This window comes from Camelus bactrianus, chromosome 6, assembly GCF_048773025.1.
Source record: "Camelus bactrianus isolate YW-2024 breed Bactrian camel chromosome 6, ASM4877302v1, whole genome shotgun sequence".
NCBI lineage: Eukaryota > Metazoa > Chordata > Mammalia > Artiodactyla > Camelidae > Camelus > Camelus bactrianus.
Window position 1 is genome coordinate 66,577,499 of NC_133544.1, and position 17,099 is coordinate 66,594,597.

The 17,099-nt window shown below is 41.6% G+C and overlaps 1 protein-coding gene across 10 annotated transcripts in view; it reads right to left on the minus strand.

The window, feature by feature from the left end:
* The window catches only part of RYR3 (ryanodine receptor 3), a 500,053-nt gene that overhangs the window by 286,317 nt on the left and 196,637 nt on the right, over positions 1–17,099 (minus strand). For all 10 annotated transcript variants that reach the window (XM_045524185.2, XM_074365868.1, XM_045524186.2 and 7 more), the window contains exons 4-5: positions 4,364–4,438; positions 1,657–1,735 (exon numbers count right to left, since the gene is read on the minus strand). In XM_045524185.2, coding sequence (XP_045380141.1) covers positions 1,657–1,735; positions 4,364–4,438 — 154 coding nt within the window. The remainder of the gene's footprint in view (positions 1–1,656; positions 1,736–4,363; positions 4,439–17,099) is intronic.

The window sequence follows — 17,099 nt, forward strand, 5'->3', positions numbered from 1 at the left end:
TTTTTTTTTCCAGAGCATCTATAAAACTGGACAATCTGGATCATTCCCTTATGAACTGACATAGTATTAGAACAACCAAGTGGTCTTTGTCCTTCTTTGGCTACCCAACATGGAACTCCCCTCTTATTTGGGGTAAAATGTCATGATATTAAGGATTGCCCCCAAGTTAGATTCCTCCTGACCTAGGCTGTTTGCCCTTCCCTGGCCTCTATTTGTGCCCATTTTCTAAGCCTGGGGCTCAGCTTCAGAACAGGTCTATGCAACATCCTTCCAGTAAACTCTCATTCTGATTGAGTTAATGCAATCAGTTTCTGCTGAAACCAAGAATTTTGATCAGAGCATACCCAACCTCTAAATGCACAGAAATTACATATGTATTGCCCTTGACAGCGAGTCAGAGCATCCACGAATATTTCCAGGCACAGGGAGCATCCTGTATCTTGAGGCCAGCTGTTCCCCTGCTGGATAATTGCAGATGTTACAAAGTAGTTTCTTTCATTGGGGTGAAATGGGCCTCTTTTCAACATTTATCCATTGCTCTACTGATCTCTGGAATAACCCACAGCAAGTCAGCCCCTTCTTTGATACTATAAGGATAACTATTTGTTGATAGTTATCTCAGTCCTCTGTTCATCATTTCTGGTTTCCAGGGAGAGCCTGCATTAACCTGGTCACCACCTTCCTTAGGGTCCACTTGACTGTCATTATTTTTGACTGAACCCAAAAAACCAAAAAAACAAAACATCAGTGTTTGCCAAAGTACATGATGTATTGTACTGGTGGTAGAGGGCATTAAACAACATTGAATCACATAGTGAGGAACTTCTTTTATTACATTCAAGCCTTCTGACTCTACCAGAAAGTTTTAAGTTTGGAGCTTGTTTATCATGAACACTTTACTAATATTTGCCAACATCTCTTAAATTCTTTAGTGATGTGGTTTCCTCTTCATTATATTTACTTTTATGGCAAGCAATTATCATTTTCCCAGTTATTGCAATGATATTAGTTTTATCTATAAAATTTTAATTACAAAAGTAAGTAAATTTAAAGAAAATATAAAGTAAATGATAACAAAAGTAATGCACAGGGATGGCCCAAACCATGATGATGTCATTGACTAACATCTGGGAAACACTGCTTTAAGAATAGCTGGTTCTCTGCAGAATAAAATGGGGCCACTCTTTTGATCTAGACACTGTACCTCATTATGCCAGCCCTTATGCTATCTTTTTTTTTTTAAGCAGTTATTCATTACCATCAATTTCATCAGGGATAACTTCTCTACTTATTTGCAGTAGCTAACCCTAAAAACTGTTTTTCTTTGAGGCTCTGCCAGACTGTGGTTAAAGCATTATGTTCTCCCTCATTCTTAGTTCCTATTTTCCATCACTTAGTCTTAGTCTTAGTCTTAGTCTTAGTCTTAGTCTTAGTCTTAGTCTTAGTCTTAGTCTTAGTCTTAGTCTTAGTCTTAGTCTTAGTCTTAGTCTTAGTCTTAGTCTTATTCTTATTCTTATTATCCTCCTCCAATGTTTTATCAGACCTACTTCTTGACCAGGTTGGTTTGGAATCCCAAATGACTAACATTCAGCATCCTTCTCAAAAGCCCTCAGCCCAAGACCCCATGGAGCAGTAGACGTGTGCATGTGGGCTTACCTGTGGCATGTTCGCGTAGACCTACATCAAAGGCAAGTTTATCTGTCTGGGATCTCGATGTAGTCAAGCATGTTAGATACTGTGGAACAAGAGCAGATGCTAGTGAAATCATACTCTCCTGTCAAATCTTGGCACCTCACCACAAGTTGGCTTCTAGTTGTCAATTTCAACATTGAGCTACTATGGAAAGGACTTGTTTATCTTGTTCATTGCCACAATGCTTCTGGGACATACTTCTATAATATATTTAAAACCTCAAAGATGTTCTTAACTGATGACCCAGTGATTTACATTGTAGTACTGTATATTATAGAAATAAGTTTGAAATATTGAATTATTAAATATGCTTTAGTTCAAAGATACTCTAAGAAGCTTTAAACTGGGAACAATATACATAGAAAATAGGTGATTAACAATAATAGACTGGGGTTTCAAAATGTAGAATAGATAAACAAAATTATACTGTATAGCACAGGGAAATATATACAAGATCTTATGGTAGCTCACGGCAAAAAAAAATGTGACAATGAATATATATATGTTCATGTATAACTGAAAAATTGTGCTGTAAACTGGAATTTGACACAACATTGTAAAATGACTATAACTCAATAAAAAAAACAATAATAGAAAGGTTGATAAACTTTGGTACATCATTTTATGGAGTATTATGTTACCACTAAGAGTGTTTGTCACGAGTGTGTAACAGCATGGAACATATACAAAACAGTGCACGTATGCAAAATTTAAATGCCTTACAATCAGGCTAAAAGGAATGACACCAAACTGACAAGTTGTCTTTGGACAGTGGGAGCAACCATGATGACTTTCCTATTTCTATTTATTTTGTTTTTCAAATTTTCTATGAGCTTTGACATTTCTCAGATTGTCTATTGTTTTCTAATTATAAAAATACAGGTGCATATACAACTTAAACACTATTTAAAAATAACTTAATAAAGGACAAAAAATCCATGGCCTGTTCCCCGTCCCCTTTATTGACAGGCACAGAAGGTGGTCTCAGAATTAGACGGGGAGGCAGATATGCCCTTGGCACACGCGTCCTGAATGATACTTCCAGCTGTCTGCAATGGGAAAACCGAGAATCATAGCTTTGGACAAAGCCGTCTCTCACAGGCTTTATTCTCACAGCTGCTCCTAAAAGGAATCAGCCAGGGAAGTGGGTATAGCTCAGTGGTAGCGTGCATGCTTAGCATGCACGAGGTCCTGGGTTCAATCCCCAGCACCTCCATTTAAAAAAATAAATTAAATAAACCTAATTACTCCCTCCCCCCAAAACAAAGTAACAACAAGAACAACAAAAACCAAAGATCTGTAAGGAACAGGCCAACGTGGAGTTGATGTTAACCGTAAGTGGGATTTCTTGGGAGTGGGAGGCAATAAATCTAATGATAAATAACGTAAGCATTTCTAGCTCTAACACAAGTTTTCAGAGTCAAGAGAAGTGTACCATTTGTGATTTTGTTTATTCTTTTTAGGTAGAAAAAGAGAGGTGCTAGGGATTTATTTACCCTCTAAGAAGCATCAGATCATCCCCTCTCAATTCTAGAGACTGCCAGCGTACCAAGTTTCCCCACTCTAATGTCCCCCTCTCCTGCTCAGATATCCTTCCATTTGGTCATTTTCATTCTTTGTCCTTTGCCACGAGGGACTATAACAGATGAATGTTCAGGCTGAAAAGGTCAACTTCTTACCAGTGCTCAGGAAAAAAAAAATGCTGCAATAAATAAATAATTTAAGAGGCAGCTACTGCTCTCCCTGCCAAACTGACAGTTCAAGCTTGGAGCAGAACTTTGCAGCACGCTGCAGGTGTAAATGTGTGAAAGAAAAGTCTTGAATTAATGGAACAGTTTTCCACTAGGGCTGGAGAAAGAAATCGTCCTTACGCTGATTGCAGGCGAGAATGACACACGTAGGACTGGGAGTAAACGTTATTAGAGTTGGCACATGTTATACTTGGTTGAGATCGTGATATTCCTCTTAAAACTCCCTGCAGAAGAACGCTGCAATATCTGTATTTTACAAGTTGTATTTATTTATATCTTGAAAAAACTGTTAAGTGGCATTGATTACCACCATTTCGGTTATTTCTGGTTCTTGATCCCTGATTAGGTACAGCCTGATCTGCCTTCTGTGACTACTTTGCTCCTTTCCTTCCTCCTGCCTCTGGATGAACATAATACCTTCAAATTCTTCCAGGACCGAAGGCACCAGATACCATCCTGGCTCCGTTAGCTGGTTTAAAGAGGAGAAATTCCACAAAAATCCCATTTGATTGCTTCTCCTCCTATGCTGGTTACCCTTGTATACTCAAGTAATCAGTTACTCCATGGTTTATCTGATCATCCATTCAACAGATATTTACTGAGTGGCTAGTATGTCAAGGCACTGCGCTTGGTCGAGTTAGGGTGAGTTAAATTAAAAAAAAAAACAAAGAGGTGGTCTTTTTTCTCAGGGAGCGGGAAAGAAGGTGGTCAGACATTAAAGCAAACACAAATATAACACTGCAAACTGAGGTAAGCCATAGGAAGGAAACACTAAGATGATAACATGCTATCATTTACATTCCAAATGACTCCCTCTGATCATGTCACCTGATCTAGACACTAGCTGGTTCCCTGACCTTTCTCCCCTCCTCATCTCTCCTCTCCTCCTTGAATGGGGAAAGGAGATCAGATGTGCTTACCATTCCGCTGAAAGAGTGCCGCAGGAGAATCGCGTGGCCGTACAGCAGGGTCCTGTGGCCACCGCCTTGTGCTGCCTGTGGGGAAGGAGGGAGAAATAGGTCAGCGCTGGCCAGGCCTGGCCTCTCTGAGGGCAAGCAGCACAAGAATTCTTGGAAGACAGACTACAAAGAGAAGACCCATCGCGAAGCTCCCAAGAAATTCATTCTAGAAGCGAGTGGCCAGCCTACAGGCGGGGGGGGAGACTCGTAACCACAGCCATGCAACATCCTCGGAGAGGGTGAGTGGGGCCACACCTCTTCTCCGAAATGGCCCCTGCCCGGGATCAGCAGAAACCCAGAGCTGTTCTACCAGAGAAGCACGTAAATGAGACAGGTACTGCTTACCTTCCTTTGAAACTTCTCAGAAGCGTTCAGAGTGAGAGAGAGAAACAAATGTGATGTAACTACAGCCTAGTGACAGGAAGGCAGCTTGTGGGGCAGGCATGTGGTCACAGCCTGTGCCTTGTGGTCTCTTACCTCCAAGGCACTCGTGCCTCCCATCCACTCACTTAAATAGGTCCTGTTACCCAGACATCATCCATGAGAGATGGCTCTGAAATCAGTGATGCAGAACTAGATTCTCCAGTCAAGGGACTGACTCGGTGCTCTCTCTCTGCCTTGCCAGGTAGCTCAACCAGTGGAAGAGGCACAAGAGGAAGAGACAGCCCAACATAAAGACACCAGCGCCTGCATCTGACTTTTCCCCCAAATCTAATTCACATACCACAATCTCAACTGAACCGTACGTGATATGAGATGAAACTATTGTTGATTCCAGTTATAGGTGAGCAGGTAACATGGAAAACTGAAATCTACAAAAAATCCTAGAATTTTCTTTTTGGCATCAACATTTTCAATGTTTACTTAAATCTCTCCCCGTCACGTTAACTTGTCGTCAGAGACAGTCACAATGTTTTTGGATCACACACCCCTTTTAGGAGAAAATATTTGAGCATAAGCCCCCATTCCTAAATATGCACAAAAAGAAAAGCTCAAAGCCTGAGATTAAAAGGAATCCTTTGTTTTCCTTCCACCTGCCAAGGGCACCTCTTATGCACCGTCTTTTACTTAGCACTACAGACCAGCAGCCCAAGGGGCGGGTTTGAGGATGGCTCCTCTCCCGTGTCCACCCCCAATCAGGGCCTCGCGCGATGAAGGGGGAGGCTGGTGGAGTGGAAAGAAGGTAGAGGTCTGGAGAGGAAGGCCTGGAGTAATTCTATTTCAACTCTATTTGGATTAACAGAATCGCTCTGTCAAAGGGATGATTTTTCATGTCATACAACAAGCCTAAAGAAAAGGAAAAAGATAAATGTGGTATCATGTTTTTAAAAAAAGCTGATAACTATATACCAGTGTGGCTGTGGTTTTCCCACAGCTGTGGAGATATTTAAGTCTTCTCCAGACTTTAATACTATGGAAGAATAAGATGCTTTTTGCAACATTTCCGAATTTCTTGAAGTCCTCTGAACTAACTTTAGTTGCTGTATTTACAAATATGTCAACGGCTTATGTTAAAATTAGTCACACAAAAAAATTTTCAAATCTCATCTAACTGGTATTCTCCCTGTATAGTTACAATATTACAAGTTCATTGATAGCTCATGATGGCTTATGTTGTGGGTTTCTGCTCCTAGACTAGTCCTACGTCTCCCAACTGAACACTGATGGTACTTCCTATGGTCACACCTTCCTCTTATCAATTCTGAGTAATAGTAAGTGAAGAGTCTGGAGTTGCTGACCCCCAAAAGTGGCGCTAAGGAGCCGTGCTCCCCCCATCTGGCAATGTCGGAAGCATCTCCTGGCCCTTATGTCCTCTATTATGATTCCAACAGAAAACCAGAGTGTCTGAACTACCCCACTGGGGTGGAATGGGATGTCACGTGCCCACTCCTCCTTCCACTCAGGCAGTAGGTCTCAGACGCTGGTGAACATCAGCCTGTTAAGGCACAGGCTGCTGGACCCCACTCCACACCGTCTGCTTTCCTAGGCTGGGGGTGGAGCCCAAGAACTTGCATTTTGAACAGGTTTCAGAGGGTGTGACATTGCTGCTGCTGGTCCAGCAACTGCATTTTGAGGACCACTGCTTTGGGGAGTGATCAAACTTCAGTGTCGGGAGGGTATAGGAGCTTTTCGTGCAGAAGCTTTGATCATCAGCATCCTGGGGAGAGCTGTCATTGGCACACACTGCATGTCAGGTGCCTTCCATACCATCCCAGCCCATTCTCCTAAATTGTCAAGGCAGGAGTGATTTCATACACTTGGAACATGAGGAATTGGAAGCTCAAAGAGGTAAGGATCCTGCCAGATGTCATACAGCTGGATGTGGTGATGGTGGTGGGAACTGAACTCAGAGTTAATCCCGAACTTGAGATCATTTTGTCCTACTTTTTATCATATTAACATATTCATCATATTTAACATATTCATATCACATTATGTTATCAATATGTTATCATATTTAATATATTCATTTGCCTACTGTGTACAAAACCAGTGTACAAAGCACCAGGAAGAGGAGGATAGAAAAATACTCCCTCAGCGCCTTAACAAAGGGGAATTGATGCAGCTGGAATTAAATGAGCTCTAATCACACGGCAGACATAGAACTAAGTGAGGTAAGTCAGGCAGAGAAAGATAAATATCATATGATGTCACTTATATGTAGAATCTAAAAAATATTACGCAATTAAACTTATTTATAAAACAGAAAGAGACATAGGAAACAAACATGGTTACCAAAGGTGGGGGATAAAGTAGGAATTTGGGATTAGCAGATACAAACTACTATATACAAAACAGATAAACAGTAAGATTCCACCATATAACACAGGGAACTATATTCCATATCTTGTAATAACCCATCAAGAAAAAGAATATACATATGACTGAATCACCATGCTATCCACTGGAAGCTAACAACACTGTAAAACAACTATACTTCAATAAAAAGAACAGAAAACAACAACAAAAACTATACCTTAGGAAGAAAATCCTGACTGCAAAACGATAAAAGAACTGGAGACAACAAACCCTAAGAGCAGAAAAGATCATTCTCTCATTCAGTTTCCACAGCAACATAAGGAGACCAAAATTCTCAGAGTCATCCTTTACCCCATTCTCCCTCTCACACTCTACAGTCAATCCAAAGTATTTTCGGTGCCACTTCCCAAATATATTCTCTATCCAACTACTGAGTGCTCTGCTGCCACCAGTCTAGTCCATCCTACTGCCCTGTCTCACCTGGACTAACTACAACAATGGCCTCCCAGCTGTGCTCCCCGATGCACCCGTCCTATTTGCGATCTGAGCTAAAGCGGTCAGAGCCATCATGCTCATCCCCGCCCCGCCATGGCTTCCTTTCACACTCCGAAGTACGACACCCTCACCATGGCTCCCAAGACCCTGCATCAGGAACTGGCAAATTTTTTCTCTGTAAGAGACCAGACAGTAAATATTTGGGGCTTTGCAGGGTGCATATGTCATACAGTCTTTTTTTTAAACAACTTTTTTTCAGAAATTAAAAGCCATTCTTATCTAGAGGGCTATACACAAGCAGGCATGGGTGGATTTGACCGGCGATCCCTGCCCTACTTGATCGGGTTCCCTCTACCTGTCTGACCTCATCACCTGCCAGCAGCATGGTCTCCTCCTCTCCCTATGCTCCAGCCACATGGCCCTTCCTCTACTCGTCAGACAAGGAAGCTCCTACCTCAGGGCCTTTGCACATGTGTTCCCTCTACCTGGAATGCTCTTCCTCTAACTCTCTCATGGCTCATTCCCATCCTTTATTCAGCTCTGTGGTCAGATATTGCATTAGAGAAGTCTTCTCTGATCATTCTTTCTAAAAGAACAATCACCTCACTCTACCACATTTTTTCCTGCTTTATTATTTTTCATGGTATATTTTATTAGCTGATATGATAATATCTCTGGCATGTATCTCCCCTCCCTTCCCCTAGGACATAAGCTCCATGAGCCTATGTTGTGCTCTCTGACATATCAATATCAATGTTATCAGTGCCTAGCAAACAAGAGGCACTCATTTTCATATTTCATATTTGTATTTCTTAAAAGAAGGAATAATAATCAGACAAGGTGGTCCTTCTGTCTCCTCATACATATGGGAAAAGAGAAACTCTCCCATGGTCAGCTGGTAAGCAGTGAGCTTGGATTTGAATTTGGGTCTAACTATACATTCTACCAACTCTTTTCAAGATTTGATGCTAATTTCTGGATAACATTCCACGAAATAATGATATGCTACATCGAAGACTGCATGGATCTGTTCCCAAGGGGGATCCAGACCTCAAGACCGTGTACTTTATTCAGATGGCAGTCCTGTTCCTGCTGGGAGTGACCCTGGCTGTCATCACTGGCAGAAGGAGTAAACATGGTACCACCTCACAGGATGGGAGTGGGGCAGGAGGCAAAGTCAGCAAAAGCGCCCTGATGCCATGACCTGAGGAGAAATGTTCCCCTAGATTGTTAATTCAATCATCCCACCTGTCATCTCAGAATTGATCTGTCAGTGATATTTCTTTCGGTGGTTCCCAGAGGACACTGTCTCCAAGGAAAATAAACCTCATATGGCAACAAAGAGAGGGGACCTCTGCTTCTCTCTGGCCGTGCATGAATGTTTCAAGACCATTAGCTCTCTAAGCCACCTTCTTTTATAATCTGGAACCCCAGGTTCCACTTCAGGGATCCAGGCTCCTTGGAGATCTAACCTAACCCTTGACAGCTTCGGGGGCCACCTCCCGGGAGGGCTGGTGGGACGTGACGTCACTTCCTGGATATGGGTGTGTGCACTCCCATTTTCCTTTCCTCCACCTGCCCCACTTCCCTCCCACCCTTTTAGGCTATCAAAGAAAGAAGTCTTTCTAGAAGGTCACAAAGCAACATTTCTCAAACATGCTGAAGGCCCTTTACATTGCGTAGGAGGTTTCCTTTGACACAAGTAAGAACTAAATAATGATGACACCATATAAGTAAACAACAACAAACCAGTAAGACCCAACAGCAGAAGCGAAAGCAAGGAATCTAGTAGTTTCAGTTAAGAAACATAATGAAAAGCTCTAGTCACGGTTGCTACAAAATATTAAATTTTTAAGGAATGTACCTAAACCTTCAAAATGAAACCAAAAACCTTTATTCTATACAATAAAATTTGATTTGGTGAAATGGGAAAGCGTACTTTGTTACAGAATGAGAATAATAGTATTAGTTAATGCTTAGTCTCCTGAATTTAGCTTACAAATTTAATACAGGTTTAATGAAAATCCCAGTAGGGTATTTTGGAATTCAATAAAATCACTATAAAATTAATCTGGAAATATAAACAGTAAGAAATTTTTATTTTGAAAAGGAACCAAATTTTGGGAAATGTTACAAAGCAAAATTCATTCATTCTGGTAATGGTTCAAAAGAAGAATGTAGCATAATACAGACAGTCCATAAACAAATCTGAAATGCAACATATGATGAAGCAGATTTTTAGGACAATGAGGGGAAGGCAGGATTATTAAGCAAATGGCTCTCTGACATATGGATAGCAGACCAGAAAAGTATTCAGTCAGATTCACAGGAAATATAAAAGGTAGATTAAGGATGGGTAACGGAATTAAATAATTCATTTTAAAATTAAATTCTAAGATGATAACTAGCATGTAACAAATAGTCCACATTCCTTTACAGATCTAATACTTATCCATGTTTTGAAGCAACAGATGAACTCAAAGGAAATGAAAGGCAGATATGATTGTGCCAAGATTACTAAACTTCCAAACAATGGAAACACCAGCATTTAATAGACTACAGAAATTCTTTGTATCACTTTGACAAGAGGATTACTATCTCATTGAAATGTAAGGGAAAAACAGCATCAAATAAAGAAGTAGGCAAAGGATATGAATAAATGATTCATATCAGGAATAAAATTAAAACATATGGCAGAGATTCTTTCTCCTCTTGTAATAAAGGAATGACAATTAAAGCAACTTTGATATGCCATTTCACATCAACTAAATTTTCAAAAGTAGGGGGAAAACCCTTAATGCGATCAGAGATGTAATTTAGCTGGTGCGATCCTGTACAAGGTGGCACTGAATACAACTCTTCTGCAAAACAATGCAGTAATATATAAAAAGAGCTATAAAGAAGTCCATAATCTTTGCTGTAGTAATCCTACTTCTGGGAGTAATTTAAGAAAAGCAAAAAACACCCACTGTTGTGATAAGAGCATCATAATGGGGCAAAAAAAAAAAAAAAAAAAAAAAAAACCCTGAAAGCTCCTGAATTTCCAAAAGAAAAATATTCTCTAGTAAATCCTGAGGCGTCTTCAGGATGTTCTGTCCTGCAACCACTAAAGACGACAATTTACAGAGGCTACTGGAAGCACAGAAAACGTTTATGATACACTGCTCTGAAAAGGGCAGAACGCAAAATGCCTTCAACTATTATACATACGCAAAACAATAAGGAAACCTAAAAAAATCAAATAGCTATTTGGGTGGTTGCAGAACCACTGGACTTTCCTTTTCCAAAATCTTTAGCATTACTACCGCACGATCCTTTCAGTAAAAAGAGCACGTGCGTGGGAGGCAATACCCACGCCGCGGGTGTTTCAAGGACTGGACGGCGACAAAAGCGTTTTGTCTATTTGTTAAAACTTCAGTTGCTCAAAGTGTGATTAATTTGCCAGAATCCTCTGTAAATGACTTTACCTGCTGGAAAGGTAGCTGGCAAAGCGCACCTAGCATGCCTGCTGTTAGGCACTGACTCCAGAGTCCAGCCCTACCCTGGTGCTGGGTGGACAGCCCCAAGACGCAGCCTTTATCCAAGACACCTCTGTCCCCCTCTGAGTTCCATTAGGCCTAGCCCTCGACTCAACAGGAAAAATCTCTTGCCCAGGGAGTCACTCCTGCTTGGATTCCAAACACACTGGCTCTTCCAGAAGCCCTTAGTGGACCCTTCACCTTGGATCCCACCCTTGTTCCTAGATACTTGGTTTCTGCACTATTCCATGTTTCCCACGGCTGCCTCCCCCAGCCATTAGATTCCAGATCCACCTTCCCTGACTACTACTGGTCATCATGCCCCTCTGGCCAAATTCCCAAGACCCCACTCAAGCACCCACTTTTCTAGGATGGGGGGACAGACAGAACTGCATGATCAGTGGGAAAGATGGGACTCCCCAGCTCATATGGCACCAAAGGAACTGACAGTACATTTTCCAAATAGGTCTTGGATTGGAAACTCCTGGTAACAGGGACAATTTTACCCTTTAATGATAGTTAAAGTAGTATACTGGGATTTAGAAAGTGGTAGTAGGGCACATGTACAGGTTAGTTTAACTTAAAAAATTTTTTATATTGATTAGATAAAGAAGTTGTGGGATTTATATACAATGGAATACTACTCAGCCATAAAAAAGAAAAACAATGCCATTTGCAGCAGCATGGATGGACCTAGCGATTATCATACTAAGTGAAGTAAGTCAGATAGAGAATGACAAATATCATATGGTATCACTTATATGTGGAGTCTACAAAAATGACACAAATGAACTTATTTATAAAATAGAAATAGATGCACAGACATAGAAAACAAACTTACGGTTACCAGGGGGAAAGAGGGAAGGGAGGGCAATACATTGGGAGACTGGTGATCTGGAGTCAGACCCAGGGAATATGACAAGAGAAATTCAATATGCACATTCTAGCCAACCTAATTCCTGTACTATGTGTGAAACCCTAAAGAGCCCAATGCTGGGCTCTAAACCCTTTTATTCACCACCTTTTCTGGATTGGATACTCTACTCTTCAGCTAGACAATTTCCAAGCCCAGCTTTTGGTTCCCCACTTTGGGATACACAGACACTATAATAAGCACAAGGTATCATTCTTTTAGTTTGACACTTTGATTTTCCACTTGCACAAGGATGGTTAATATGAATCTAAAACTCGTAGTCAAAGATCTCTGAGCCACCGGCTATACAGAAAGCTACACCATCAGGACAGAGTCCCCTAAAGAGGTTTCCCCCATAAGAAACCCTTCAAGTGAGTCTGGGCCAACTCGACCAGGACAGTGCAGGCCCTTACGATGAAGGCACTTGAAAGGAGGACATGTTCTTGGCATCCTTCATGGGGCTCTTGGGATACTGTTAAAAATCGAAACCATAAAATAGAATTTTAATGAAGTTCAGAAAAGAGGAGGAAGTGCATCGTCAGATAGCGCACCTCCCCGAGTTCAATGATCATGGCAGTCTCCCCACCCACCTACTGACAAGACAGGCCCACGACCCACAGGCTGCAGGTACAAAAAACCCCATGGAGAAAAGGCTGTAGCTGGTCTTCAGGGGGCCTATGGCGGCCTCTGCTCCGCTGGCTGCTGGGCTCTCCCAGCAAGGTCAGCAGGGTGACGGGGGCTCGGAGCCCCACCTCCCACCCCTCAGGGCTGCCCGGTCCCCATCACTGCATATCCCAGGGTGAAGGAATAGAATGCTCCAAAAGCTGTGCACAAAGACAGGCTAGTCTCTTTTCTTTCTTTCATTTTTTCAATAGGAAAAGCACAGGCAAAACGCAAGCAATCCATCCCCCGACCATCTACCACTGAATGCCAAATTTACCATTCCCACGATTCATAACTCATTGAATTCAGCCAGCCTACCCCCTTGGAGGCATCCAGCATTATTCTTCCAGAGTGAGATTTTTGGCAATCTCATTTTTGTTCATATCATGAATTTCATGGCCACACAGAAGCATTTCAGGACAAAAGGATGGAAGTCCAGAGCCTGATGTGAGAAACTCTAAGTTTAGGGTCATGAGCGAGCATCATCTGTAGCAAGAATCTGTGTAGCCAGGTGTTTTCTTCCAGGAAAGTGCCTACATGGCTTCTCTTCCACACACATTTGGCCAAAAGGGTAAGTAAAATCTGAGAGATGGCTCAGATGAATTACGGATCACAGAAGAGCCCCTGGGATGACCCCGAGTTCACTATTTCCTGTGAGCACTTAAAGTCATGAGAAGGAAGAGCTGGTGGATGGTGTAGACGTGAGCCCCGAATGCGCGACTGAAGACAACTAAGGAATCTCCTGCCTTTCAAGGATTTCTGCTGTTTGAGAATGGTAGACATGTGCCACCGTTTTCCCTCCGCCGTGTCCCAATCCATCGTGTTTGGGGAACAAATTAAATTACTTTTGAAGGTTCTACTGAGAGAGCTGGAATTTTATAAATGCTGATTCTGAAACTGGAGGATCAGCATTCTCCATTGAGGGATAAAAAGGGTGGCCGTTGGGATGCCTCCAAATTAAGCATGGGGTCATTCTAGACCCATCCGTGCTTCCCTCTGAACAGAGACACCACAGGGACACCAGACAGCCAGGATGGCAGCTTGAACGTTTCCTATTACAGTGTCTTAAAGGAGCAAATCGACAGGCGATATTTGTCAGGGTATTAATGATGTTTAGATTGATGACTAGTATGTTTGAAAGAGGTGAAGCAATTATTTTCTTCTCTGAATTAATCCCCCCCACTTCTCCTATAGCCAACTAACAGATTTCTAAGAATCTGACACTGCCAAGTTCATTGTTTTACATAAAAGGATCCTGTGAGCCAGATTTGTTTTCCAGTCACTGCTCTAGTGTTTATTTAAAAACTCATCCTCCTCATTGATCAGGCCTCTGATGAAACAGTGGACCAGAGGCCACATAGGGTCAAGATTAAGAACTCTGCTCAATCATTTCCTTTCACCCAAGGTAATGTATAACAAATATTTCCTGCAAAGAGTTTAACAGCTAAAAGGTCAGATTACCTTGACATAAAAATCAAAAACTGTCTTTAATCTACTATTTCTCCTGAGGATAACAAAACAGGAATGTTTTTATCATAGAACCACTAGTGAGTCCTACTGTGTGCAGACACCTCTGCCCTTGTAGGCTCTGGGGCAGAAAATGAACTCAATTATATTTTGTTATTTGGTCCTCCTCCTTCCCTTCTACACTCCTTAACCCACTTTTTTTTTCTCTCTCCCGGATGCCCTTTATCAACACAACTTCTATTTCCCTATTTCCTTCATCCCTCTAAGCACCTTGCACAGCTCCCAATTATGACCTTGTTGGATAGAGGGAAATTCATCCTGTTCTCTCTACATCCACACAATAAGCCTGGAGCCAAGTTTATTTCCAAGGAAAACAAACAAACAAAAGCCAGACCTTTCCTTGAAGTATAGGAAGTGGCTGTAGGTGCAGAAGCTGATTCTCAGAGACTTCTGTGTATGTGTGTACGTGGGCCTGTGGACAGACAGAACTCCTAATACTTCCTGTGTGTCTATGGACCATATACTGCTTAGGGGGCAATGGCATGAGTCTCTCCTGGGTTGACTTTACAGAAGTGGTCCTCAATCCCAACTATCCATCAGAATCATTAGCGGGGCTTTAAAAAAGAAAACAAAGCAAGGAAAAAAACCCACTACAGCCCCAAAGGCAGGGCCATTTCCCTAAGACTCTTGTGTGGTAGGTCTGTGGTGGGGCCTGGAGCCCCAGGCATTTCTAATGCAGAGACAGGTTTGATAGCCATCACCCCTCTGGGACATCCCGAGCCGTCTTGGACACTTCATCTAAGTAATCGGTATGATGCTTACTGTCAGCAAGTAAGTCCCTCTTTTCAAAAGCATCACTCTGGACCAATGGCTGATTTTCCTTTTAGCATCTCTCCAGAATCCGACAAAACCAAAGGATACACATGGTTGCCTCTGGATAGCTCTAGGACTAATGTTCAGCTCTAACTCTCAGTCTCTCAGTTCTGCTGCCACATATGTGACAGGTGGAAAGACACAGACTTCTTTTCTGTGTGGTGAGGACCCTAGGCAGTTCAAACTTGGTAGAAAAAGAGTTTCAGGCCCACCACGATCACCCCTAGATCTCTATATCCATCTTCACGGCGTTCAAGGTCAGCTAGACCTGAGCTGCGTTACCTGCAATCTGGACTTCCCTCTCCCACTGGTGTGGACTCTGTAAGCCCTGGGAGGAGATGAAGCTGAGGGCAAAAACACAGCAGATTAGGGGGAAGAGACTTTCACTTTTCTTCTCTTACAACTTGGTCCCCCTTTCCCCAGTCAGTTACTTCCAATCTTCTGTTCTTACTCTGGTTGCTGTGTCTCCAGCCCTTAAGGGTACACGTCTGCATTCTCACCTATAACATTCCACTTTTATCTCGGTGTCTGTATGTAAGGTCTCTTAGATTTGTTCTGAATCGTCTAACACTTGGGCAGTGCTATTTCAAAAGCCCAGCTCAAGTCTAAGTGGTCCTGCCACCAACTAGCTCTTCTGTCAAAGAGAAAAATAAAACTTTTTCTTTTGAAAGTCTCCTCTGCTGATCTGTGAATGGAAACCAGGACCTGGATACAGCAAGCACTATCTGATCTACTTCTCCCCATTGTGCAGGGAGTGAATTTATCATATTGACATTCGGAGGATAACCACCTGGCAATGATAGTAAAACCCAACTAGAGCTACAAGCAACCACAGCAAAGCTTTGTGGGCAAGGGGGAAAAGGCACTTTAAAATTAGCACCTGCTATCTATGAGAGGAGGAGGAGAGTGGCTCAGAAACTCCGAGTATGGTTTACAATTTGAAAAAAATTATGCCAAAATAAAACTAAATCTCAGATGTGCCGATGTTTGACTCCTTCAATGGCTGGGAAAAAATCAATCAATCATTTCCTAGTGAGGCTGGTGGTTACCATTAATATAATGTGGTGATTTGGTACAGAAAAGTACACTGAGAACAATGAATTAGCTGAAAAAGAAATAAATAAAAGATCCCATTTACAACAACATCAAAAAAAAAATCCTTGGAATAAATTTAGCCAAGAAGGTCAAAGATCTGGACACTGAAGGATACAAGACACTGATGAAAGAAACTGAAGAAGACACAAATAAATGGAAAGATACCCTGTGTTCATGCATTGGAAGAATTAATATCGTTAAGATGTCCATACTACGCAAAGCCATACATATTCAGTGTGATCCCTATCAGGATTCCAGTGGCATTTTTCACAGAAATAGGAAAAAAAAATCTTACAGAAAGGAACTACAGAAAACCTCAAATAGCTAAAACATTGCTGAGAAAGACAAGCAAAGCTGGAAACATCACACTTCCTGATTTCAAGCTTTATTACAAAGACATAGTAATCAAAACCATATAGTGTCTACAGACACGTAGATCAAAGGAACAGAACTGAGAGCCTAGAAATAAACTCACGCATGCATGGTCAACTAATATTTGACAAGGGAGTCAAGACTAATCAATGGAGAAAAGACTGTCTCTTCAATAAATGGTGCTGGGAAAATTGGGTATTCACATGTAAAAGGATGATCTTAACACCACTCAAAAATGAACGGAAATGGATTAAAGACTTGAATGTACAACCTAAAACCATAAACCTGGAAGGAAACAGTGAAAAAGCTCCTTAACATAGGTCTTGGCAATGTTTTTTTTGGCTATGACGCTCAAAGCAACTGCAACAAAATTAAAATGGAAGAAAATATTCACAAATCATGTATATGATAAGAGGTTATTACTCAAAATATATAAAGAATTCAGACAACTCAACAGCAAAAAACCCCAAATAATTCAATCAAAAATAGGCAAAGGACTTGAATTGAATTTTCCCAAAGAAGACACACAAATGGCCAAGTA